Source organism: Odocoileus virginianus, chromosome 33 (assembly GCF_023699985.2).
Source record: "Odocoileus virginianus isolate 20LAN1187 ecotype Illinois chromosome 33, Ovbor_1.2, whole genome shotgun sequence".
NCBI lineage: Eukaryota > Metazoa > Chordata > Mammalia > Artiodactyla > Cervidae > Odocoileus > Odocoileus virginianus.
Genome location: NC_069706.1, coordinates 26,442,738 through 26,470,639, shown reverse-complemented (window position 1 = coordinate 26,470,639; position 27,902 = coordinate 26,442,738). Strand labels below are relative to the sequence as shown.

Genomic DNA, 27,902 nt, shown 5'->3' with positions numbered 1-27,902 from the left:
TTGTGCTCAAAAACAGGGTAGCATGTCCTTCTCAGGCAATGTTGCTTAGAAATCAGCACAGTGTGCTCTCATGTACCTCTCCTCCCTCATTCCAAATTGTTGCAAAGACAAAGAATATTAAGTTCACAAGTGGGGACAGTGGAAAGAACACCAGCTTCGGAGTCAGTTCAGACCTGTGTCTGCAACAGAGCTGACATCTTGAGCAAGTAAGTCCCTTAATTTTTCTGATTCTGAATTTTCTTTTTTGGCATATGGTGATGAAAATATGTGTATCTCATATTTACTCTGGGGATTAAAATAAAAGCGCATATGTACTCAGCACAATGCTAGGCGCATACTAAGTGCTTCATAAATGAAAACTATCATTAATTTAGTTCCATGTCTATGGGAGTCATTTAGATATTTAGAAGCTCTGCTTTCCCAGTTTTCCTTCAGTAAGTACACTCTTAACACCTCAGTCTCTGCTGATAAGATACTCTGGAAAATTAAGTAATTATGAGTGTCTTTCTGCTTCTTTTAGCACTTTTTAAGAGGAATCGGAGGGTGGGTAAGATAGGGATATAGGCTTAAGAGACACAACCTAGTATGTATAAGTCACTCAGTTATGTCTGAGTCTTTGCAACTCCATGAACTATACAGTCCATGGAATTTTCCAGGCCAGAATACTGGAGTGGGTAGCCTTTCCCTTCTCCAGGGGTTCTTCCCAACCCAGTATGTATAAAATAAATAAGCCACAAGGATATATTGTACAGCACAGGGAAATATAGCCATTATTTTGTAGTGAGTTTAAATGGAGTAGAGTCTATAAAAATATTGAATCACTATTGTACACTTGAAATTATATAATATTGTAAATTAACTATGGGCTTCCCTGATAGCCCAGATAGTAAAGAATCTGCCTGCAATGTAGGAGTCCCAGGTTCAGTCCCTGAGTTGGGAAGATCCCGTGGAGAAGAGAATGGCTACCCACTCCAGTATTCTTGCCTGGAGAAGCCCATGGACAGAGGAGGCTGGTGGGTTACAGTCCGTGGTGACTACACTAAAAAAAAAGGGAGAAAGAAAATTCCCTATTTCCATTTCTCATGACCAGAGAGTCGTTTAAATAAGAATGAACTGTGTCCTTTTGATTTCAAAATGGAGTTTACCTTTCTTTAGATGCTTTTTGTGTATTTATGATTAAATGTATTATTGTATGTTACAAGTTGAATGTTACATATAATATTCTTTATTATATAGAAGCCTAACTAGAAAAATAACCATAATTTAAAACAGGTCAATAGTATGGACTGAAAACCAAAATCTGGGATAATGTCTATATTGGATTCTCTTATTGATATAAATTATATTGTAGGAATGTAGCCTTTTCATCTTTTTAAGGTTTTTGTTTCTTTATTTTCAGCTCCTTCAGTCTGACATGGCAGAAAAACCAATGTGTCCCTCCACACAAATACCCGATGATGAAGACACAGTTGAGTATATCTTTCAAAGAGAACTCTTCATTTTGTACTTCAACAAGATTGCATATTTTCAAAATATTGATTCAGTAAACTGATATAGACCTAGCTGATAAAGGCTTATCTTTATTACTTTTGGGCATGAATTAAGTTTTATGCTGATTGGACTTAATCATTCCTCTGTCAATGGACATTTAGGTTGCTTCCATGTCCTGGCTATTGTAAATAGTGCAATGAACATTGGGGTGCATATATCCTTTCAGATCATGTTTTTCTCTGGATATAGGCCCAGGAGTGGGATAGCCGGGTCATATGATGTTCTGCTTTTAGTTTTTAAGGAGCCTCCATACTGTTCTCCATAGTAGCCATACTGATGTACATTCCCACCAGCAGTGTCGGAAGGTTCCCTTCTCTCTACACCCTCTCCAGCATTTATCGTTTGTGGATTTTTTGATGATAGTCATTCTGGCTGGCATGAGGTGATATCTCATTGTATTTTTGATTTGCATTTCTCTAATAATTAGCGCTCTTGAACATCTTTTCATGTGCCTCTTGGCCATCTGTATGTCTTCCTTGGAGAAATGTCTGTTTATATCTGCCTGTTTTTTGATTGGGTTGTTTGTTTTGATTCTGTTAAACATCACAAGCTCTTTGTAAATTTTGGAGACTAATCCATTGTCAGTCACATCATTTGCAAATATTTTCTCCCAGTCTTCGAGTTGTCTTTTTGTTTTGTTTATTGTTTCCTTTGCTGTGCAAAAGTCCTTGAGTTTAGGTAGGTCCCATTTATTTTTGCTTTTATTACCATTATTCTGGGAGAGCAATCAAAAAAGATATTGCTGTGATTTATGTCAGAGAATGTTCCGCCTATGTTTTTCTTTAGGAGTTTTATAGTGTCCAGTCTCACATTTAAAATCTTTAATCCCTTCTGAGCTTACTTTTGTGTATGGTGTTAAAGAATGATAAAAATTCATTTTTTTTCATGTAGCTGTCCAGTTTTCCCAGCACCATTTATTGAAGAGACTGTCTTTCCTACATTGTGTAGTCTTGTCTCTTTTGTCATAGATTGTGAAACTGTGAAAGTCACTGAGCTGTGTCCGACTGTTTGGAACCCAGGAATTATCCAGGCCAGAATACTGAAGTGGGTGGCCTTTCCCTTCTCCAGGGAATCTTCCCAACCCAGGGATTTAATCTAGGTCTCCCACATTGCAGGAGGATTCTTTACCAGCTGAGCCACAAGGAAAGCCCAAGAATATTGGAGTGGGTAGCGTATCCTTTCTCCAGAGGATCTTGCCAACCCAGGAATCAAACCAGGGTTTCCTGCATTACAGGCGGATTCTTAACCAACTGAGCTATCAGGGAAGCCTTGTCACAGATTAATTGACCATTAATCTATGACTAGGTGCATGGCTTATTTCTGGGTTCTGATGGGAGTTAAATATCAATGATGGTTTAAATAATTGTTGTATATCTCTTGCATCTGCAGACATTTTAACATTTATTTTATTTATTTATTTGGCTGCGCTGGGTCTTAGCTGCAGCACATGGGATCTTTAGTTGCAGCATGTGTGATCTAGTTCCCCAACCAGGGATCAAACCCAGGCCCCCTGCATTGGGAGCATGTAGTCTTAGCTCCTAGACCCCCAAGGAAGTTTTTTTTTTCCCCCAGGCAAGTTTTGCAGACATTTTTAGTAGTGCAAAAGACTATTTCAGTTTTTTTGGGGGGAAGGGCTCTTTTTAAAAATTTATTTTTAATTGGAGGTTAATTGCTTTACAATGTGTTGGTTTCTGCTGCACAACAGCATGAATCAGCCATAAGTATACTTATATCCCTTTCCTCAAGACTATTCTAATTTAACTCCAATGAATAAAAATTGAAAACTCCAGAACCTCCTAGTAGGTGGGAGGAACAGTACTACTTTGATGCATATGCTTGTGAAACTTCAGGCACTGATAATAAATAATTTTAAAATGAAGTTATTTTAGAAAATGGCAGGGTGGCTGCTTTTTAATTACTTTACTGAGTGAGAAATTGAACCAAGTTCAATTTTAAGATAAGCCTCTCTACTAGGGAAAACAGTACCTCACATAAAATTTTGCACTAAAAGAGTAGCATGTCTGAGTGAGTGAAAACTGGGTTTTAGAAATGTCTTTGGTCAAAACACCAAATAGATCCATGAGTACTGAGCTACGTTAAGTAGTGGTTGCTTATGTCTTAGTAATGGTTCTCTTGATGTTTTCCTCCAAACATGCATGTTTTTTCTAGATCTTAGTTTAAATCAAACTATCATTTTTTTTTTACACTGTCGTCATCTTGGATTGAGGTATGGTGCACAGTGCTTCTCCATATGGTGGAGATTGAGGTGTTGGGTGCAGTGGTCTGAACCGGCAACTCTAATCCTCTGCATTTGGCCCCCTTAGGCAAGCAAAACTAGGCTAAACACAAAAGAAGAGGTTGCATCTTATTTGATCACCTAGATTCCATCTTACTTTTACTGGGGACCCTAGTGGGCTTTGCTGGTGTCAAAACTACTGTCAGAGTCCTATCTCAGTGACTAAACCACTGACTTATGCCCATTCCATTTTATCTTTGGCCTCTCTGATGCGTTAAATCATAGTGAGTGCTCCTTTGTTAACATGACATTAAAATGATAACATTTTAGAATAGGCTGATCCCCAAGGTCAATTAGTCAAACTTTAATCTCATATATAAATGTTTGCTACAAACGCTTTAACAAGTAACCTTCCAACCTTTTTTTGAACCCCTTACAATTGGCAACTTAGTTTATTCTCCCTTTTGAAATTAAAAATACCATTCTCACATTATTAAAAGAAAAATTCAAACAGTAGAAAGGAGAAAATTCTCTTCTCAATCTAGTTCTTTACAGGCAATAACTAGTCTAATCTTTGGACAACTTTTTATGTTAGCACGTACAGATCAATCTTATTCTTTTTAATAGCTCTCGTCTTTTACTGTTGTAAATACTTTTCTTCAACAACCAGTCCCCTATTGGTAGCTATAAGGTAATTTCTGGCTTTGTTTTTGTTTTCTGTTATTCTATACAATACTGCTTTGAATATGCTCCTACATACTTTTTTATGTACACGATGAAATATTTTCCTAGAAATGAAATTTTTGGGTCAGATAGTATAAGCCATTTAAATTGATAGTAATTATAAAAATGCTCTATAAAGTTATGTTTACACTCCAGCCACCAACATATGAAGATGCCTGGTATCTCTCTCTTAAATTGGAATTCAAGGCTTAAGTAGATCCATTTAATTTTTGTATAACTTTAATTATGAAAAAATCCTGCTCATATATTGTATAAAATTAGTCCTTTGGAATTTGTCCCTTTTTGCCATTACCTTGAATGCCACAAAATAATGTAATCCTTTTTCCATAGGACAGTCTTCACGTGTTTTCAGATTTGTCCCTCTAAAATGCTTCTTTTGCTCACCTTCAAATTTTCAGTTTATTACATAGTTTTTTAGAAATTGAGGTATCATTGACATATAACATTGGATTAGTTTTGAGTGTGCAACATAATGATTTGATGTTGTATATGTTATATGCGTTAGTTGCTCAATCGTGTCCGACTCTTTGTGACCCCATGGACTGTAGCCCATTAGGATTCTATGTCTATGGGATTCTCCAGGCAAGAATACTGGAGTGGATTGCCGGTCCCTTCTCCAGAGGATCTTCCTGATCCAGGAATCAAACCCTGATCTCCTTCATTGCAGGCAGATTCTTAATCCTTTGAGCTCTAGGGAAGTCCTTATTGCAAGATGACTACCATAATAGGTTAGTTAGCATCCATTACCACATGCTATTCCAACTATTCTTTTCTCACGAGATGTTTTAAATTCTGTTATTAGCCTCATCAACCTCCTTTGGATTCCTGTCTTCATTTCTCCCTCTCTCCTCTCTTTTCCCTTTTCTTCCTCTCATTCTCCCTTCCTCTTTTCCTTCTTTCTTCTCTCGCCCCTTTCCTTCCAGACTTTTTATAATGAGCAGCAACAATGTACCAGAAACTATGCCAAATGTGATGATGTAGTGTTCTAGTGTCCTTCTTAGAGCCGAAGATGAATTTCCAAGGAAAGTTCCCACAGAGATAAGTTCAGACTGCCCATCCTTTTATCTGGATACACTGACTACCCTAGGGTTTTTTTCGTCTACAGTTATATTACAATGTAAATTTTTACCTTTATAATCACCTGAGTTTCTTGCTTCTTCTTCCTCTTTATGCTTTTATCAAGCTTCACTTGCCATTAAGCCATGGATTGTAAATGCAATATGGTGTGTTTAATTCTTTTGGATTTTTCCATAGTTTTCTCATCTGTCACAATATTTTTATAGTTGACACTATTTTGATTCTTTTTTCTGTCTTCTTGTCTGGTTATTCTTCATCTTCTTTTTAGGCTTCTTTTTTCACCTTCTGAGAGTGGGCATTTTCCCATGTCTCATTCTTGTTCTTTTTTATCTTTCTTCAAACCTCCACTGTGCTCAAATATATATAATCACTTTCAGGGTATTTCTATACTTTGTTTAGAATTAGAATTTCAAAATTCTAACTTATCTTGTTCTCACACAGGAATGTACTAACTTCCTTTTCTGATCTTCCTATTACTGGCCATGGTATCTATACCTGATTAGTGGTCAAGTTCTTTTAATTTTTTTTTTCCCGGAAAGCCTCCTCATTCTCTATATTTTCCATTCACACTAGTAATTTTATCACCATTCACTTTAGAAAATGTTATTTATTTCTGGCTGCATTGCTGTCTTCATTGCTACATGTGGGCTTTCTCTAGTGGCGGGAGCTGGGGCTACTCTCTAGTTGTGGTGCATGGGCTTCTCGTGGTGGTGGTTTCTCTTGTTGTGGAGCGTGGGCTTTAGGCACAAGGGCTTCGGTAGTTGCAGCACTCAACCTCAGTAGTTTAAAAGCATAAAGAGGAAGAAGCAAGTGGCATATGGGCTTAGTTGCCCCAAGGCATGTGGGATATTCCTTGACCAGGGATTGATCCTGTGTTCCCTGCATTGGTAGGTGGATTCTTAACCACTAGACCACAAGGGAAGCCCTACCACTCACTCTTATAAGGGAAGGTCTTCCCAACTCACGGCTCTAGTTTCCTCTCCAGGCCACTTTGCATGCTAGTGCCTCATTCATCTCTTTGAAATGTTTCTTCCTTCTATTATTCTCTGACTCAAATCTCCAGCCACTGCCCATTACTAATTCGATAAAAACCCATATTCCTTAGCCTCATATCCAAAAACTCTCTCTTGTTAGGGTCCTTTTTATCTTTTAAGTCTTCCCAATTTAAGTCTTTTCCTTCAGTTTTCCCAATTTAAGTCTTTTCCTTTAGGTAGGCAAGTTCTTTACAACACCAGGGCAAATAGTACATTGTTCATTTGCCATATTTCCCTCTTGCTCATAATATCTACTTCCTCCATACAAATCTTATGCTATTTTCAAGAGCCAATCTGTCATTTTTTAAAATAATTTTTAACTACTCCACGTTAACAGTCATCTATCCTTCTTCCAAATTCCTATATTTTTTTAATTAACTTTTCTAAAATTTTGATACTTAGTATGATATTAATAAATATTTTAACTTTTTCTGCATGGCTTTTATTCTCCTTGAAATTATATGCTCTTCATAAATAAAACTCTCTGACTTATAGAACATTAGAGTGTGAAAGAATTTTAAGCTCACTGGTCAAATGTTCTCATTTTATAGAAGAGAAAACAGGCATTAGTGACTGTCCCAAAGGCTCACAATAATAATGACTTTTCTTATTCAGCTACCTTTCCCCATATGACTGGGAAAAAAGCTCATTGATTACAGGGTAAACATCAGGGCTTCTCAGAGCTTGAAGAGTCCTTTATAATTTACATACTTTGCATGCAGTAATCCCATTTTCTAGATGTAGTCTGTATGTCCTTGTTATCATGAGAGATTAAAATAATGTATGGTTAGCATTTCAGTTTCATTTGAATGCATATGAAATAATCCTTTTCATGGTAGGTTAAACCTTATATTTTTATATACTTATCTTATGTATACCTTATACACCTTCTTAATTTGCTTTACTGTGGATGATGCAAAGGTGAAATCAAGAAAGATATTTGCATGATCATAAATGCCAAATTAGTAGAACCTGAAATATTGAAGTTTTCTACATAAATTATATCATAATTTTATAAAAATAAATATTATAAAAAGAACTTTCAGCCCAATGGAAGACAATTGTTAAGTAATTGTGATGATTCAAAACTTTGCTTGTTCTATTTGTTCTGTGGGTAAAAACTCAGTGCTAATGAGGCCAAGGTTTCTGGTCTTTTCCTGATAAAAAAAATGGGCTATATTTTGTTCTATGGACACTTTGATCTGGTACCTCCCTGAGTTGCAGTTTTTAAAATGAGTGAAGCCTATCACAAGGGAGTCTAGGACAGAGAGAACAATAGAGCATCCAAATCTGTTATTGTTTCATATTATCTTCAGATTTTATGGGTCAAAGTGTTCTCTTTGAATAGAGAACTCAGAATTTGCCACATATATTAAACCCCACTAAGAGCACAAATAGTAACAAATTAAAATTTTTTCTTATTTGATTGTATTTTCAGCTTAGTATTGCCCAATATGCTGTCTTTAAATATAAAATCCCCATGGAATTTTTATTAATTAATCCTTGGTTGATGCCTGGATTCCTGATTGGGACCAAATAGGACCCTGGTAGGGTCCTATCCCTACCCTTCATTGTTCATTTAGCATGTACTAATTCAACTAAAGCTGAGTGCTGAAGAATTGATGCTTTTGAACTGTGGTGTTGGAGAAGACTCTTGAGAGTCCCTTAGACTGCAAGGAGATCCAACCAGTCCATCCTAAAGGAGATCAGTCCTGAAGATCCATTGGAAGGACTGATGCTGAAGCTGAAACTCCAATATTTTGGCCACCTGATGTGAAGAACTGACTCACTAAAACAGACCCTGATGCTGGGAAAGATTGAAAGCAGGAGGAGAAGGGGATGACAGAGGAAGAGATGGTTGGATGGCATCACCAACATGATGGACATGAGTTTGAGTAGGCTCCGGGTGTTGGTTTTGGACAGGGAAGCCTGGTGTGCTGCAGTCCATGGGGGTCACAAAGAGTAGGACATGACTGAGCAACAGAACTGAACTGAACTGAATTCAACTAACAACTATATCATCATCTTTTGTGTATCTAAAATTACCTATTGGGATTTCCCTGGGGTATGGGTTCAATCCCTAGTCAGGGAACAAGATCCCACATGCCAAGTGATGTGGCAAAAAATAAAATAACCTATCACTTAATTCATTAAACTCATCTTTTTCTGTAGATTCTTAAACATGTTCATAATAGTTACAGTGTTTATCTGCCAATTCCTCTTCGTGTGGGTGTTTCTTTTGATTGTGTTTGTCCTTGACTGTGAGAGAGATTCTTTTCTGCTTCTTCCTATCTAGGAATTTTGATTATACATTGTAGAAAGTCTAAGTTCTATTACTATATTTCTCTAAAGATTAGTGAATTTGTTTCAGCAGCTAGATTACTGGCAAGTCATTTGGACCCTGTTGGGTCACGATATTCTTTGTAAAGGTGTATTTACCTTCATTGTACCCTTCAACTTGGGAGTAACTCTTTAACTTAGAACATAATCCTTGATCCTATAGCAAGTCCTTTTACAAATTTAAATAAAAAGTTCAAAGTATTTATTTAAAGTGTTGATGAAACTCATCTAACTGGGAAGAAGCTTAAACTCCAAACTCTGTCCCCTTGGGTCTTGCCAGTACCACTGCTAAAATACCAGCTCAGCGTTCTTAGAATGCCAGTTCTTCTCTGAGTTTCCAGTGAGCTCTTTACAGTCATACCTACATGTACAGAGTTAGACTCAGCCAAGTATTCTAAAGCTTGCACATTTGGGTCTCCCTATGCTGTGGCTTGCTCTTCCAATATTTCTTTCTCTGTATCCTTGTATTTTGGCAGCCCCAAATTCTAACCTTAGATTTCCCAGCTCAAGATTGTCGCTCTTTGCTTGAGCTCTGTGTTTCAAGTTTCTTATTTACTAGGGAGTCGCTTCATGGGAGTATGTGGATAAATCTAGTTTTACCTATTATGCTAACTTGTTTCCAGAATTTGATTTATTCTTGTTTCTGCCTCCTTTTCTTTTTCTTCCAATGCCTTCAAACAGTTGTTCTCATTGTTAACTTAAGGAAAGGTAAAATGCTGTTAAGTTACTTCGCTATCATCAAAAGTTAGGCCTGTACACACTGTTTTATATCTTACTCTTTAAAGAGTTTCACGTATTTTTCAGTTTATTAAAGCATTTTTTATAAATATCTCTAATGACTGAAGAAGGCCCCAGTGTGTATGTGAATAAATATATTATCATTTACTTGGATATTCTATTACAAGGAGTCATATATTTGGATGTTAGAGGGCTATAGCAAACACTTTTCTGCATAAAGCATTTGTGAAAACTTATAGTTGTTTAGGAGAGATTTCCAGAGCTGAGACTAGTATAGATTAATAAGCCTTCTTTGAATTATTTTCCACTTTTAAAAATAATCAATTGGTAAATTTATGTATAATAAATTATAATAAATAAATAAAATAAAAATAATAAAGTGTAATAAATATATTATTAATGGATTTCTGGGCTTCTAGGTTGGTGTTATTAGCAATGGATTCTTTTAACAACTTGATACAACACAACTTCTCAGAGGCATATCACAAATATGAAGTCAAAGTTTTTAGTTACTTTTTTAAAAATTCAAATAAACTTTTATTTCTTGCATGTATTAACATATACTGGATCTCCTGAATATATTACCAAACTGAAATGGAATGAAACAATGTTGTTTTCTTTTTTCCACAAAAATAATTCATTATTGTAGAACAACATATTGGGCTTTCTTGTGGTATGTCTTTAATTTCCTACTTTTAAACTTAGAAACATAGTCTATTTGAGTGTGAACCAAGATAGGGTCACTATTTATAAAAATGATGACAAAAATCTATATTTCTGGTTCTGGTCTCTCTTCTTACAAATTTACTTCATTTGCATCTTGTCTGAAGTATGATAATCAAAAGATATTTGATCATTTGAATGATCATATGAAATGATGTCGTTTCTCAAATAATTATTTCCATTTCTTTGACTTAATATAGTCATTGTCAAGTGATATCTTCTAGCTAATCAAAATATTGTTTTTTTCTTTAAGCAAAAAGAAGATAATATCCGTTGCTTAAATGTGCTTGGCCATTTTGGTTTTGATTGTTTGGCTCATCAGCTGGTGGACAAATGTGTTCAACAAGGATTCTTTTTTAATATTCTCTGTGTGGGTAAGTGCCAAACCCCTCCCATGAATTATTTCTTAATTGTTCATTTCAACTTATTTTAAGCAGCATAACACTGGGACTGTTACTTTAAGACTGGGTCTTTGTGTTTGTATTGGTTCGCATCTTCTTAGCTGTGTGTTACTTTGACATTTTTTCTTTAAGTGTTTCAGTGCTCTTCAAAATCTGATACACCTTTCTGTATATTATCTTTCCATATTTTGTTAATGATGGATGGAGTCAGAAGTATCATATGTATTTCAAGGACATTCCAGTCTTTGAAATATTTGGGACCCTTTGTAAACCATTCTAGGGAGGGGACAGGGTGTTACTTCACAGCTATCTTATGCCCCTATGATGTGTCTGTTTCCCTACAGGGGAAACTGGGATTGGAAAATCAACCTTGATTGACACACTGTTCAATACTAATTTGAAAGACAAAAAATCTTCGCATTTTTACTCAAGTGTTGGACTTAAAATTCAGACATATGAACTCCAGGAAAACAATGTTCAGTTGAAATTAACTGTTGTGAAAACGGTGGGCTATGGTGATCAAATAAACAAGGAAGCCAGGTGAGTGTTTTCTTAATTTGAAAAGTTACTGTTATTTCAAGGAATTTGCTTTTTTTCTCCATATGTTAAAAAGTAATGTTCTTCTAGAATATATCTAAAATTTAATCACTTCGCTGTACAGCAGAAATTAGCACAACACTGTAAATCAACTATACTTCACTTAAAAAATAGTAAAGTGGGTCTATTGTAGATGGCATGTAGTTGAATTTTTTCTTGAATCCATTCAGCCACTCTTTGTCTTTTGATTGGGGAGTTTACTCCTTTCAAATGGGCTTTCCTGGTAGCTCTGCTGGTAAAGAATCCGCCTATAATACAAAAGACCTCGGTTTGATTCCTGGGTTGGGTAGATTCCCTGGAGAAGGGAAAGGCACCCCACTCCAGTATTCTGGCCTGGAGAATTCAGGGTTGCAAAGAGTCAGATGTGACTTTCACTTTTCACTCTTTTCAGATAATTATATATAATATATACTCTATAGCATATAGTGATACATATGAGTAATTATTCACAAGGAATGACTATTATTATTTTGCTATATGTTTTCTGTCTATCTTGTAGTTCCCTTGTTCCTCATTTCCTCTTTTTAGTTTCTTTGTATTTTGTTGATCTTTGTAGTGATGTGTTTTCTTTCTCTTTTTCTTTTATGTATCTTTTATAGGTATTTTCTTTGTGGTTACCATGAGGCTTATGTAAAGCATTTTATAACAGTTTATTTTAAGCTTATAACAACTTCAATCACATGCACAATTTTACAGTTTTACCTGTTCATCACTTTTGATATCAAACTTCATATTTTTATGTTGTTCATCCATTCGAAGATTTTTGTATTTATAGTTATTTATACTTTTTTACTTCTATGGTACAGGTAAAAATGATTAACTTACCTTTTTCATTGTAGTGTTACAATATTCTCTATTTGTCTATATTTACCTTTATTTACCTTTACCATTGAGTTTTATACTCCTGTTTGCTTTCGTGTTACTATGAGTCCACTTGTTTCAACTTGAATAACTCCCTTTAGCATTTCTTTTCAGGTAGATCTAGTGGCATTTCTTTTAAGGCAAATTTAGTGGTGATGAACTTCCTCAGTATTTATTTGTCTGGGAAGTATTTTTTTTTCTTTCATGTCTAAAAGGCAGTTGGTAGGTTTTTTCTTTTTATCACTTTGACTATATTATCCTGTTCTCTTCTAGCCTGCAAATTTTATGCTGAGAAATTGGCTCATGGTCTTATGGGGGCTCCCTTATATGTGATGAGTTGCTTTTCTGTTGCTGCTTGCAAACTTTACTTTTTGTCCTTGACTTTTTAAAAAGAAATTTTATTGGAGTACAGTTGTGCTACAATGATGCATTTTTGTCTGTTGTGCAGCAAAGTCAATCAGCCATACACATACAGGTGCTGTGTGCTCATTTGCTCAGACATGTCTGACTCTTTCTGACCCATGGACTGCAGCCCACCAGCTTCCTCTGTTCGTGGAATTTTCCAGGCAAGAATACTGGAATGGGTTGCCATTTCCTACTCCGACACATACATACAACCCCTCTTTTTTGTATTTCCTTCCTCTTTAGGTCACCACAGAGCGCTGAGTAGGGTTCCCTGTGCTGTACAGTAGATTCTCATTAGTTATCCATTTTATACAGAGTAGTATGTCTGTGTCAATCTCCCAGCTCATCCCACCCCTCCATTTCCCCCCTTGGTGTCCATATGTTCTCTACGTCTGTGTCTCTATCTCTGATTTGCAAATAAATTCATCTCTACCATTTTTCTAGATTCCACATATATGCATTAATATACAATATTTGTTTTTCTCTTGCTGACTTACTTCACTGTATGTCTCTAGGTCCATCCACACCTCTGCAAATGGCACAATTTGTTTCTTTTTATGGTTGAGTAATATTCCATTATATATATATGCCACACCTTCTATATGCATTCCTCTGTTGATGGTCATTTAGGTTGCTTCCACATCTTGGCTATTGTAAATAGTGCTGCAGTGAACACTGGGGTGCATGTATCTTTTGGAATTATGATTTTCTTGGGTATACGCCCAGGAGTAGGATTGCTGGGTCATATGGTAGTTCTATTTTTAGATTTTTAAAGGAACCTCTGTACTATTCTTCATACTGGCTGTATCAATTTACATTCCCTCCAACAGTGTAAGAGGATTCCCTTTCCTCCACACCCTATCCAGCATTCATTGCTTGTAGATTTTTTGATGATGGCCATTCTGACCAGTGTAAGGTGCTACCTCATTGATTTGCATTTCTCTAATAATTAGTGATACCGAGCATCTTTTCTTGTGTTTTTGGTCATCTGTATGTCTTCTTTGGAGAAATGTCTACTTAGTTCTTCTACCCATTTTTTGATTGGGTTGTTTGTTGTTTTGATATTGAGCTACATGAGCTGTTTGCATATTTTGGAGATTGATTCTTTGTCAATTGCTTCACTTGCAAATATTTTCTCTCATTCTGAGAGTTGTCTTTTTCTGTCTTGTTTATGGTTTCCTAGACTGTGCAAAAGTTTTTAAGTTTAATTAGGTCCTCTTTGTTTATTTTTGTGTTTATTTTCATTACTTTAGGAGATGGGTCTAAAAAGATCTTGCTGCGATTTCTGTCAGAGTGTTCTGCCTGTGTTTTCCTCTGAGAGTTTTATAGGGTCTGGCTTACATATAAGAATGCATTGAGCTGTATATCCACCTCCTCAGCTGGGACCTAGAACAGTTGTACCACATCCAAAAATTCTCTTGTGCTTTAGTCAATTTATCCTTGTGCTGATACCATGCTATATTAATTATTTTAGCTTCACAGTAAGTCCTAATATAGGAAGAATATATTTTCTTCATTTTTTTTCAGTATGTCTTGAGTGTTCTTGGTTCTTTGCACTTATATATATATACATATACATACAAAAAACTTGGATTCTACTTGAGACTGCATTGAACTGAGAGAGCATTTTGCCTTTTCTGTAAACAGTGGGTCCTTAAAAAAAACTATTCATGTTGACTGTGCTGGATCTCCCTTGCTGCTCACAGGCTTTCACTCATTGTAGCAAGTGGGGGCTACTCTTCCTTGTGGTTCACAGGCTTGAGGTGGTGGCTTCTCTTGTGGTGGAACGTGGGCTCTAGGCGTGTGGGCTCAGTAATCACGGCACTCAGACTCAATAGTTGCAGAACACCGGCCCTAGAGTGTGGGCTCAGCAGTACACTGCACAAGTTTAGCTAACCCTCAGCACGTGGAATCTTTCTGGACCAGGGATCTAACCCATGTCTCCTGAATTGGCAAGCAGATTCTTAACCACTGTACCACCAGGAAAGTCCAATGATGGGCCTTTTTATTGGTTTATAATTGTTATCTTTGTAAGGACATGTTATGAACATTTTAATTGCTGGGGCAAGCTAGTGAGTGCACATATTCACTATATAGTAAATGATAAAATCACAGACATCAGATGATATTAATCTGTTATGTTAAATGTTTGAATAATCTTTTTTTTTTCAGCTACCAGCCAATTGTTGACTACCTAGATGCTCAATTTGAGTCCTATCTTCAAGAAGAATTGAAAATTAAACGTTCCTTAGGTGACCACCTTGATTCCCGCGTCCATGTGTGCCTTTACTTCATTTCGCCTACAGGACATTCTCTGAAGTCTCTTGATATATTAACCATGAAGAACATTGACAGCAAGGTGCGTTTGGTAAATCCGTCAGCCTGTCAAGATTTGATACTTATTTTGAAAAAATACAAATCTTGAACTTTCCTAGTGGTCCAGTAGTTAAGTATCCATCTGTGGGTGCAGAGGACATGGGTTTGATTTCTAGTCCGAGAAGATCCCATATAACTCGGGGCAACTAAGCCCGTGTGCCACAACTACTGAACCTAAGAAACAGTGCAAATCTTGAAAGCATTTACACACAAGAACTTGGCTTCCCTGGTGGCTCAGATGATAAAGAGTCTGCCTGCAGTGAGGAAGACCAGGTTTGCTTCCTGGGTTGGGAAGATCCCGTGGAGAAGGAAATGGCAACCCACTTCAGTATCCTTGCCTGGAAAATTCCATGGACGGAGGAGTCTAGCAGGCTACAGTCCGTGGGATCACAAAGAGTCGGACACGACTGAGTGACTTTACATATATATCATTTTTTCTGTTAATCTTTAAAGCATTTGTGTTAGTTTTCTAGAGATACCATTACAAAATGCTGCTTAGTGATTTAACAATAGAAAGTGCTTTAAAATAGACATTTTTTTTTCTTACAGTTCCGGAAAGTGTCACCAAGTTTTGTTTTTTCTGAAACCTCTCAATTCAGGAAGTAGATGGCCACTTTCTCACTGTCACCTCACATGATCTTTTGTTTGTACGCACATGTGATGTCTCTGTGTGTCCAAGTTTCCCATTTTTATGAAGACACTGGTGGAACTAGATTAACGCTATTTCAATGGCCTTAGATGGTGCAAATGAATGATAAGTAGAAGGACAAAGTTGATCTATTCTACAATGTTGATGAGAAGTCTCTTCTGACATTTTAATACTCAACTGAATAAGAAATCAAATTGACCATACTTCATTTTGCTACTTACATTTTACCGAACCCAGATGCATTGGAAGCTAAGAAAATTTGAGAAGAGAAAAACCTGAGCCTTCTAAACCTGGTTTCTGATTAAAGTTTAATCTTCAAAAATACTGATGATTTTGGAAAGCAATTTTCTGAAGTAGTCATGAAAGCTAGAGATTATTTGGTTACGAAAATGTGTTGTCAGATATTGTGAGGTTTTGACTGTAAAAATGACATTTAATAATTAATTCTCAATGGTGAGTTTTTCTTTGCTTCTTTCTTAATAGGTGAACATTATACCAGTGATTGCCAAAGCAGATGCAATTTCTAAAAATGATTTACAGACATTTAAGTGTGAGATAATGAATGAATTGATTAGTAATGGCATCCAGATATATCAGTTCCCAACAGATGATGAAACTACCACTCACACGAACTCCTCAATGAATGTAAGCCTCTAACTATTGAGTCTCAATTCTATTTGACAGGGGGAATGAAAATATAATTTATAAGTAGCCTTATTAGTAATACAGAAAAAATTGGAAAACACCCTGATGCTGGGAAAGATTGAGGGCAGGAGAAGGGGGCGACAGAGGATGAGATGATTGGATGGCATCACTGACTCAATGGACATGAGTTTGAGCAAACTCCAGGAGATAGTGAAGGGAAGCCTAGCGTGCTGCAGTCCATGGGGTCCCAAAGAGTAGGACATGACTTAGCGACTGAACAACTATGTTAGTAATATAGTGTCACTTGTATCTGACAAAGAGACTATAAATAAGGTATTTTTCCCCAAAATCCAGTGTGGGAAAATGTTTTTTTTTCTTGATTTTGAAAAATATTTCCTGGGAATCAATTATTTTAGGAAGCATTTTATTCTTTTAAAAATCCTTTTAGAAAGGTATAGTTCACATACCGAATGACTCACCCATGAAAGTATACAATTTAATGATTTTTAGTCTGTTCACAACCACCTCCACAGCCAAATTGAGGACATTTTTATTATATAATAGAAACAGAAATATTATCTCAAAAAGAAACCCCATACTCTTTAGCTTTTCTCCCCTACTGCCTGTCAGCCTTCCTCTCCACCAGCCCTAGGAAACCACTAATCAACATCTTTCTCTTTAGATTCCTCTGTTCTGGATATCATATGAATGGAATTACATAGTATTTGGTCTTTTCATGTTTTAATTGGCTATCAGTATGTCTTCCCAGGGGAAAAATTTACTCAGATCATTTGTGCATTTTTAATTGAGCTTTTTAAAAAAAAATTAATATTATTGAGTTGTTAGAGTTCTTTATGTATTCTAGATACCAGGTGCTTATGAGATACATGATTTGCAATTATTTTCTCCTAATCTATTAGTCATTTTTTCATTTTATTTCTGGTGTCCTTTGAAACATAAGCTTTTAAAAAATATTGATGAAGTCCAATTTATTTATTTTTGTTGTTACTTGTGCTTTTGATGTCATATCTAAGAATGTTTTGTCAAATCCAAGGTAATAAAGATTTTCTTATGTTTCCTTCTAAGAGGTTTTAAAATTGTGGTAAAATATACATAGAATGAAGTTTACCATCTTAAACTTTTAATCTTTTTTATTTAAAAATTCTTAAAAATGTTTTTGATGTGGAGTATTTAAAAAGTCTTTACTGAATGTGTTACAGTTTTATGAAATCATTACTGAATTTGTTATGGTTCAGTTTTATGTTTTTATTTTTTTGGCTGCGAGGCATGTGGGATCTTAGCTCCCTGACCTGGGATCAAACTTGCAACCCCTGCATTCGAAGGCAGAGTCTTAACCACTGGAATGCCAGGGAAGTCCCCAACTTAAATCTTTTGAAGTTCACAGTTGAGTGACATTATCTGTTCATAGTGTTGTGCTAATATCATTGCCACCAACTATATCCACAGAACTTTTTTCATCTTGAAAAACTGAAGCTCTGCAATAAATAATAATTTCCTGTTATTCCTTCCATCAACTTTATGAATTTGACTACTCAAAGTACTTCTAGTAGATAGAATTAAATAATATTTGTCCTTTCCTACCTATACAAATATTTCTTTGAGTCTCTGCTTTCAGTTCCCTTGGGCCAATTCTTATATGTGCCAAGAAGTGGAGTTGCTGGATTGTATGATAATTGTAGGTTAAATTTCTTGAGGAACCGCCATACTTTTTTCCATAGTGGCTTCACTATTTTTGCTTTCCCACAAAAAGTGCACAATGTTTCCAATTTATTCACATTTATACCAACACTTGTTATTTTCTATTTTTTTTTTAAATGGTAGCTTATCTTAATGGATATGAGTTACTATCGCACTGTGGGGTTTGTGTGTGTGTATATAGTCATTTTTATTATAGTTCATGAGTACATTAGAAACTGACATGGATTTCTTTATGAAGACATGTAGATTGTTGTGGGCAGCTGCTTTCCACTTTTACTTGAGAATGGTAAAGAAGCCAATATCAGTGTCATTACATCAAGTTTTCACCTGATAGGAAACCTGAACAGGTCTCTTGGGTCTGCTAGGTCACTGTTATACTGTCTCCAGACCTCCCCGCACCCAAGTGTCTCTGTAATTCCCTAACATTTCAAAAGGCACCTGGGCAACAGAACACTATTACCCTGCTTGTTTTTAAGGTGCAATTCCTGGGTTAAATATTGTGCATATATATCTCCAAATTGCCCGGGCTTATCTTCCAAATAAGGCATTACTCATTTTACTGATCTCCCTGCCAAACAAAGGACCCCAAAGCATTCTGTTAATCTCAAAGAAGTCAGGTGAGGCTCTTCTCTCCTCAAATCAAGTTATTTGAAATCCCAAATGAAATGCTAGTGCCAGAGGGCAAAACAGTAGCCTTTCCTGAAAAGCTGCATTGTGATTTTTTTTTAAAAATTATTTATATATTTATTTTTTGGCCGTGCTGGATCTTCATGTTGCAGCACACGGGCTCTGGGTGCGTAGGTTTAGTAGTTGTGGCACAAGCGGCTTTGTTGCTCTGAGGCATGTGGGCTCTTCCCTGACCAGGAATCAACCCATATCCCTTGCACTGGCAGGAAGATTCTTTACCACTGGACCACCAGGGAAGACCTGCCCTTTTTAAAAAATGGGTTGTTTGCTTTGATATTGTGTTGTATGAGCTGTTCATATATTTTAGGTGTTAACTCCTTAGTAGATATGTCATTTCCAAATATTTTCTTCCATTCCATAGGTTGTCTTTTCATTTTTTGACAGTTTCTTTTGCTGTGCAAAAGGTTTTGAGTTAAATTAGGTCCTATTTGTTTAGTTTTGCTTTTGTATCCTTTGCCTGAGAAGAAAGATCTAAAAAATATTGTGACCACTTATGTCAGTGTTCTGCCTAGAGTTTTCTTTTAGGAGTTTCATGGTTTCTGGTCTTAAATTTAGGTCTTTAATTCATTTTGTATTATCTTTGTATATCTCATGAGAAAAGTTCAAATTTCATTCCTTTACATATTGACTGTGTAGTTGTCATGTATTTATCCCAGCACCACTTGTTGAAGAGATTGTCTTTTCACATCGTATATTTTTCCCTCCTTTGTCATAGATTAATTGGCCATGTGTGTGTAATTTTATTTCTGAGTTCTCTGTTCTGTTCCACTGATCTGTGTCTGTGCTAGTACCATACTATTTTGATACTGCAGTTTTATAGTATAGTTTGAAGTCAAAGAGTGTTATACTTACAGTTTTGTTCTTTATTCCTCAAGATTGCTTTGGCTATCTGAGCTCTTTTGCAATACCATACAATTTTATTATGTATTATGTAACTAATTCCATTAGTTCTGTGGAAAATGTCATGTGTATTTTGATAGGGATTACATTGAATCTGTAGATTACTCTGAGTAGTATGAACATTTTAACATTATTAATTCTTCCAATCCATGAACATGTTATATTTTTTCACCAATTTGTGTCATCTTCACATTCTTTCATCAGTGTTTGATATTTTTCAGAATTTTGGTCTTTCACCTCCTCTTTTAAGCCAATTTCTAGGTATTTTATTCATTTTGATGCAATTTTAAATGGATTGTTTCCTTGATTTCTCTTTTTGATAGTTCATTATTAGTAAATAGAAAAACAACATGTAGAAATTTGTATGTTAACCTTTATTCTTCAACTTTATTGAATTCATTTATTATTTGTAGTAATTTTTTGGCAGAGACTTAAAGTTTTCTATATATAGTATCATATCATCTGCAAATAATGACAGTTTTACTTTTTCCCTTCCAACTTGGATACCTTTTATTTATTTTTGTTGTCTGACTGCTGTGGCTAAGACTTCTAATATTACGTTAAATAGAAGTGGGATCTCACAAATGCTTACAGGAATTAATCTGCACACATTTAATGCTAAGTCATAAAATCTGAGACAGGATAAATCACTTGTTTGAATAAACTTATTATGTATTCTTGTCTCTTTTATTTCCATAACAGGAATAAGAGTAACAGAGTAAGTTATATTGGTATAAGAAAATATGATGAAATTCATTCTTACTCTCTAGGGCCTCTTACCTTTTGCTGTAGTAGGAAGTACGGATGAAGTGAAAGTTGGAAAAAGGACAGTCAGAGGACGTCAGTACCCCTGGGGAATTTTACAAGGTAAATATAACAAACCTCCATGAGAAGGCTTGCTCTGGAGTGATTATACTTAAATATATATAATTATAAAATTATGTAAACTATAACTATAAATATATAAAACAAAATATTTTAACTAGTCAATATTGGTAACTCTCATTAAACAGCAAATTAACAGTTACTGATAAGGAGCAGATTCTGTTTCATTTGAGATCGTGATTATTTTGACTATAATTTATTCTCATGGGAATTTTCTGGAATATTTTTGTACTTCAGGCAAAAATTCAGAAACTGAGCAGAACCTTCTCATTTATCCCAGTCTGCCATATGCAGATTATCTCTGTGGTGCTAAACCATCGTATTCAGAATGCTGAAAAGTTCTTTGAACAAAAGAACTTTGAACAACATGGAAGCATAAATATTGGTACTTGAAACATATTATATAAGTTAATTGCTACCCAATTTATAAAGCACTATTAAGTGGTTACTAGTAAAAGGGAATTCCGTGGATGGAGGAGCCTGGTTGGCTGCAGTCCATGGGGTCGCTAAAAGTCAGACAGGACTAAGCGACTTCACTTTCACTTTTCACTTTCACTCATTGGAGAAGGAAATGGCAACCCACTCCAGTGTTCTTGCCTGGAGAATCCCAGAGACGGGGGAGCCTGGTGGGCTGACGTCTGTGGGGTCACACAGAGTCGGACACGACTGAAGTGACTCAGCAGCAGCAGCAGCAGTAAAAGGGATGGTAAACTATTTCAAAAATAAAGTAATATCATTTTTTGGATAAATTATACCTAGACATTTATATTAGTTATCTAGCATGATGAATTAGAATATTGTCATAACAGTCATTTATTGTCTGATTCATATACTTGTGATAATAATTATTGGGGGCTGGATTATCACTATCTGTAGAGATAATGTTCCAAATGTTATTTTCAATTAATATGTTATAAATTTTTAAATTTATTAAATGTACTTAAAGACAACATATTTTAATGAATATTATATTTGGTTACAATATCATACCCACTACCCAAAATACTGTGACCAGTCTTTGGGATATGACAGGCACAAGAAGCCATGTGAATTTATTGAGTGATTTTGAAAAGTGACTAATTTATTCTCATACATATAGTGTAGAAATATAATTTAATAACTACATCATGTATAATTGTTAAGGCCTTTACATTAGCAAGATTTAATTAAATTATTTAGTTTCGTGAAGTTATCTTATTTAAAAGAAGATAATTTATAGTTTATTTATAGACCAGGAAACTTACTTTAAATTTATTAGCCAGAGACTAAATAGGAAATAGTGAAATAATATGTTACATTATATTGGTATATAGCATCAGTTCATCAGTTCATCAGTTTACTGCTCTGTAAAATACCCTGAGAATGTTCATTTGAAAAATACTAAATTATTAAAGAAAACTTATGCTATATAAGTTTCAAAACCACAAAATTAAAAGACTCTTGCTCCTTGGAAGAAAAGCTGTAACCAACCTAGACAGCATATTAAAAAGCAGAGACATCACTTTGCCGACAGAAGTCCATATAGTCAAAGCTATCGTTTTTCCAGTAGTCATGTATGGATGTGAGAGTTGGGCCATAAAGAAGGCTGAGTGCCTAAGAATTGATGCTTTCAAATTGTGGTGTTGGAGAGGACTCCCAAGAGTTCCTTGGACTACAAGGAGATCAAATCACTCAATTCATGTACTGAATTTCTATATTCAGGAAATCAGTCCTGAATATTCATTGGAAGGACTGATGCTGAAGCTGAAGTTCCAATATTTTGGCTACCTGATTAGAAGAGCCAACTCATTGAGAAGAGTCTTTTCCTCACTGGAAAAGATCCTGATGTTGGGAAAGATTGAAAGCAGGAAGACAGGGGACAGCAGAGGATGAGATGGTTGTATGGCATCACTGATTCAATGGACATGAGTTTGAGCAAGTTCTGGGAGACGGTGAAGGACAGGGAGGTCTGGTATGCTGCAATCCATGGGGTCACAAAGAGTCAGACACAACTGAGCAACTAAACTGAACTGATGCTATATACTAATATAATGTAACATATTATTTCACTGTTTCCTATTTAGTCTCTGGCTAATAAGTTTAAAGCAAATTTCCTGGTCTATAAATAAACTATACCTATAATTGACATATACCATATAAGCATAGTTACATGGTTAAAAGACTTATAGCTATTATTCAGAATGCTCTAAGCTCATTCAAGAATACTTTCTGAGTGATAGGGATTGATAACGAACTTTGCGGCTTTATTATTTTTCTGCCTAGTGGAAAACGAAAACCACTGTGACTTTGTTAAGCTCCGGGATATGCTTCTTTGTACAAATATGGAAGACTTGAAAGAGCAGACTCATACTCGGCACTATGAACGTTACAGGCGCAACAGACTTCACATAATGGGATTTACTGATATGGGTCCAAACAACCAGCCAGTTAGGTGAGTGGAGATCTCACTTGAAGAAGGTGATAGGTGACTTGGAAATCCCCTACAACCGTGAGATATGATTATTTTGGAATGAGAATAGCTCTGCTTCTCATATTCTGGGCCACCTGAATCTTGTGGTTTTTCATTATCTTCAGACCTCGATGGAGGCTTAGTAGGAGCAACATAATGCAAAGGCTCATTTATATGCCTCCAGTATGTACATGTCTCTGGAGGAGGGCATGGCAACCCACTCCAGTATTCTTGCCTGGAGAGTCCCATGGACGGAGGAGCCCAGAGGATTACAGTCCATGGGATTGCAAAGAGTCGGACATGACTGAGCGACTAAGCACACACAATATGTACTTGTGCTGAAACCCTCCATGTCAATCCCAAAGAGAAGTTTTTATAGGCAAAATTTGGGAGGGAGGGCTGCAGGGTATGTAACCCTCCCCTTATCAGTTGGTGGTGAGGTAACAAGATGGTGTTCAATCATCAGCCTTCTGGTTTCAGCCAGTCTGGGGTCCACATGCTTGTGCTCAGCCTGACGTTGTCATCCTCCACCTGGGTCGGAGCCTTGGTTCCTGCAGAACTCAGAGATCTGTTTCTGTGTCTTGGCTGTTGTGAATAGTGCCGCTCTGAGCACAGGGGTCCAGGTATCTTTTTGAATTATAGTTTTGTTCTAGCATATGTCCAAGAGAGGGATTGCTGGATCATATAACAACACTATTTTCAGCTTTGGGGGGAATGTCTATACTGTTTTCCATAGTGGCTCTTCCACTTTACATTTCCACCAGCAATGAAGTTTTGTGTTGTTTTTTTTCTCACACCCTCTCCAGCATTTGTTATTTGTAGATTTTTTTTATAATGGCCTTTCTGACTGGTAGGAGGTGGCACTCCATTATAGTTTTGATTTGCATTTCTCTAATAATTAGGAATGCTGAGCATCTTTCCATGTACCTGATGGCCATCTGTATATCTTTTTCGGAGAAATGTTTATTTAGGTCTTCTGCTTGTTTTTCATTTGGGTTGTTTGGTATTTTGTTTTCAAGTTATATGAGTTGTTTATATCGGGTTGGCCAAAAAGTTCATTTGGGTTTTTCCATACAATGTTACATATTATTAATATACAATATATATTTTTATATGTTTATTTATATTAACGTTTTAATATAAGAGCACACACATTTCTTTTTAGTTTTCAAGAGATCTATGAAGCCAAAAGGCAGGAGCTCTTGGAGCAATGTCAGAGCGAAGAAGAAGAGTTGAAACAGAAGTTTATGCAGCGAGTAAAGGAGAAAGAAACAGCATTTAAAGAAGCTGAAAAAGAGGCAAGTCCTGCTAGTTGATATAATCCATATTCAAGTTTAAGTGTCCTATTAAATTGGAGGTTTTCATCTCAAGAGTTTAGATGATTTTGTTGAAGGATACTTTCTATTCTTCAAAAAGTAGTTATTTACCATGTAAGTTCTGGATTCAGCCTTTAAAAAAATGATTGCCTGTAATCTTATTTTTTCCTAGAGCATTTGGAGAATCAGCTTTTTTGAATTTTTTTTAACTGAAGTATTAAATTGACTTACAATATTGTATCAGTTTTGAGTACACAACATTGAGTCAATATTTTTATATATTAAATACCTTCTGTCAATGAGGAGGGCATGGCATCCCACTCAATATTCTTGCCTGGAGAATCCCATGGACAGAGGAGCCTGGCAGGCTACAGTTCAGAGGGATGCACAGAGTTAGACACAACTGAAGTGACTTAGCATGCACGTATGCACCATCTGTCAGCACAGAAAATTATTAAAATATTATTCACTATATTCTGTATGCTGTACATTACATCCTCATGACTTATTATTTTATAATTGGAAGTTTGTATCCTTTAATCTTCTTCACCTATTTCATTCATCCCTCCATTTTGTTCTCTGTATCTATGAGTGTGTTTCTGCTTCGTTAAGTTTATTCATTTGAATTGTTTTTAGATTCCCTGTATAAGTAAAATCATGTGGTATTTATCTTTCTCTTTCTTATTATCTACCTCTGACTTATTTTACTTAGCATAATACCCTCCAGGTCCTTTCATGTTGTCTCAAAAGGCAAGGTTTTTTTTTTTTAAACGGGTAATGTTCCATTATATGCATGTATGTATATACATATAGCACATCTTTAAGTAAAAAGTTTTCTCAATGATCTTGCTATCATTTATAAATACTACAATCTCACATCCCCAGCCTTTCCAATCATTCTTCTTGCCCTTGTATGTAGATGCTCATTTGCCCTCAGGTCTGAAAATGTATTTACCAGCGATATGACTCCAGCAGAGATACTTTTTGAGACTACTGTTAAGATCAAGTGCTATTCTAATGATTAGGGTAGGTTTGATAATCAGAAGGAAAGAAACCTGTTCCTGGGGGTGTGCCCCCATAGGGTGCTTTGAGTCACAACTGCGGGTTTGTTTTACAGCTACAGGACAAGTTTGAACATCTTAAGAAGATCCAGCAAGAGGAGACAATGAGACTTGAGGAGGAGAGGCGACAACTGGAAGAAGAAATCCTAGCATTTTATAAAATGAAGGCCTCCTCTGGAAACTTGCAGGGTCAGGTGTGCACCAGTATAAAGAAGGACAAAGAGCGTAAGAAATAATCCTTTACCGTACTGTGTGTTGTAGAGCCCTTTCACTCTCTCTCTCATCTTCCTGGGAGGTTTTCCTCATAGCACTTAATTCTGATTGAAATTATGCTAAGTTTTAAAATTTGTTTACTTGCTGTGTATTTTCTTCTGCTAGAAGGTGAGCTCCTTGAGAGCACGTACCTTGATCATTTTGTTAGATGCTCTATCATCAGGGTTTAGAACAAGAGTGGCACAGAATTTGCGCTCAATAAATATTTGCTAAAATGAAAGAAGGTCAAAGATTTATGCACCACAGTGTAAAAGTGTTGATTAGCTGTGGAAATTCTTTTACCATAGCCCTACCTATGACTCTGGTGACCAAGTATATGTATTATATCATATCTAAATAGAAGTAGGGGGTTTGTTGGCATGCAGTATTGCAAAAAGCTAATCCTTATGCTCATGTTCCTTATAAAATTCTACTGATAATAATTTCTTGGTAGTTTTTATTAAGTAAAATGCGGTTTCTGATTGTAACTCTTATACTTTTATGTTAGACCTTGTAAAACTAATATTGGAATAAAACTTCAGAAGTGAAAGAGGGTAGAGAAAAATGGGAAACCATGAGTAACATTTGGATGATAATATTATGCTTTACATACTAACATTTACTTAAAACTAAAGTTACCAAGGTTTTAGAAAATAAAGTAGATTTTTTAAAACTATTTCAAAAGTTTCCTTCCGACTATATATCCTGAATTTTCTGCATGTACAATGTCAGTTCACCTGTTTGTGTGGCTGAACTTTACCATGACTTATTCAGCAAAAGTACTACCCTTGAGGGTCTGTGTATATTTACTCTGAAATTTTTCTCATGTTCCTGAAAGAATAAAAAAAATTTTCTGTTGTAATTTTTTTTTTTTACTGCTTTCATTTCAAAGGCAGCATTTTTTCAGGGCATCAGGATATTGTGATTTAGGTTAGAAAGGTAAAACCTGAAATATTGAAAAAGTTGAGAAACAATGAAGAAAGAAATATCAATACGTCAAAGCAATGTAAAAAAAAAAAGCAATGTCAGAAAATAAAACATATCGTATCGTGTTGATTTAAGGTGCATGGGGTAAAGAAAAAGAAAAAAAAAAGACAACTGAAGACCTCAAAAATATCAGGCTTTTTGGATGCCAGTCTTGTTCTTGGCTATTTATGAGAACTTCTCCAGCCCCAAGGAAAACACTCCTGTCACTCATTGAAAGTGACAGTGCTGACAAGACTTTTCAGAGCCCCTTTTATGTCCTTGTTCCTTAGAGAGTAAATAAATGGATTCAGCATTGGCGTGACCACAATGTACATCACAGAGGCTGTTGCACTGGTTCTGGAATTTTGGGTAGTGGCAGAGCTGAGGTACACCCCAAGACCTGTGCCATAGAATAAGCAAACAACTGAGAGATGAGACCCGCAGGTGGAGAATGCCTTGTACTTCCCTCCTGCTGATGTAATCCTCAGTACGGAGGAGACAATCCGAGAATAAGAAACAACAATACCAGAGAGGGGAATAATGCCCATGAGCACAGTGGCAAAATACATCTCTATGACATTGAGAAGATTGTCAGAACAGGCAAGTTGAATAACCTGATTGATTTCACAGAAGAAATGGGGGATCTCCAAGTCAGTGCAAAAGGACAGCCGCAACACCAGCAAACCTCGTAGCAAAGAGTCCAGGACACTCAATATCCAAGATGCCAGCAATAGCAAGACACAGAGCTGGGGGTTCATCTTGGTTGTGTAGTGCAGTGGATGGCAGATAGCTACGAATCGGTCATAGGCCATTGCAGAAAGGAGGAAAATGTCCAGTTCTGCAAAAAGGATAAAAAAATACAGCTGAGTGAGGCAGCCTTCATAGGTGATGCCTTTGTTCTGGATATAGAGGTTCAGCAGCATCTTTGGGATGGTGGTAGAGGTGAAACAGATGTCTGAAAAAGACAGATTGGAGAGGAAGAAGTACATGGGTGTGTGGAGGTGGGAGTCATAGATGGTGGTCAGAATGATGAGCAGGTTTCCGGAAATGGTTATCAGGTACATGGAGAGGAAAAGCCAAAAGAGGAGAGGCTGCAACTCTGCCTCATCTGACAGTCCAAGGAGAAGAAATCCTGAAAACCGTGTGTGATTTTCCTGTTCCATATAGCTGGTGTGACTGTCTTGAAAGAGGCAATAAAAAAATACAAACAGTAAATATTATCAACCAACTGAACTACCACTGATTATATTTTTTATATTATTTAAATACAGTTCATATTACAGTTTACAC

General features: G+C 36.1%; 2 protein-coding genes across 3 annotated transcripts; one reads left to right on the top strand and one right to left on the bottom strand.

The window, feature by feature from the left end:
• SEPTIN14 (septin 14) lies at positions 1–26,476 on the top strand. Its single transcript, XM_020893735.2, has 10 exons — positions 1–206; positions 1,400–1,468; positions 10,697–10,817; positions 11,189–11,384; positions 14,880–15,066; positions 16,216–16,377; positions 20,454–20,550; positions 22,831–22,999; positions 24,183–24,315; positions 25,451–26,476. Exons 2-10 carry the CDS (start codon positions 1,415–1,417, stop codon positions 25,628–25,630), a joined length of 1,299 nt encoding a protein of 432 aa, XP_020749394.2. The 5' UTR covers positions 1–206; positions 1,400–1,414; the 3' UTR covers positions 25,631–26,476.
• Positions 20,878–27,775, bottom strand: LOC110137408 (olfactory receptor 7A10-like). 2 transcript variants are annotated; one of them, XM_070461249.1, is made up of 2 exons: positions 26,869–27,775; positions 20,878–20,909 (listed from the first exon to the last, which is right to left on the bottom strand). In XM_070461249.1, exons 1-2 carry the CDS (start codon positions 27,773–27,775, stop codon positions 20,878–20,880), a joined length of 939 nt encoding a protein of 312 aa, XP_070317350.1. The 2 variants fall into 2 exon arrangements, with proteins under 2 accessions (XP_070317350.1, XP_020749372.2); XM_020893713.2 differs by lacking the exon at positions 20,878–20,909 and having other exon boundaries at positions 26,837–27,775.
• Positions 27,776–27,902: the final 127 nt, after the last annotated feature.

What these genes read in the sequence shown, in the direction of transcription:
- SEPTIN14 (XM_020893735.2), top strand. Translation starts at nt 1,415, where the DNA reads ATGGCAGAAAAACCAATGTGTCCCTCCACACAAATACCCGATGATGAA. An exon ending in CAAATAAACAAGGAAGCCAG is followed by an intron (nt 11,385 to 14,879) that starts GTGAGTGTTTTC and finishes TTTTTTTTTCAG; the next exon opens with CTACCAGCCAATTGTTGACT. An exon ending in ACACGAACTCCTCAATGAAT is followed by an intron (nt 16,378 to 20,453) that starts GTAAGCCTCTAA and finishes CTTACTCTCTAG; the next exon opens with GGCCTCTTACCTTTTGCTGT.
- LOC110137408 (XM_070461249.1), bottom strand. Translation starts at nt 27,775, where the DNA reads ATGGAACAGGAAAATCACACACGGTTTTCAGGATTTCTTCTCCTTGGA. An exon ending in CATAAAAGGGGCTCTGAAAA is followed by an intron (nt 20,910 to 26,868) that starts GTCTTGTCAGCA and finishes TTTTGTTCAAAG; the next exon opens with AACTTTTCAGCATTCTGAAT.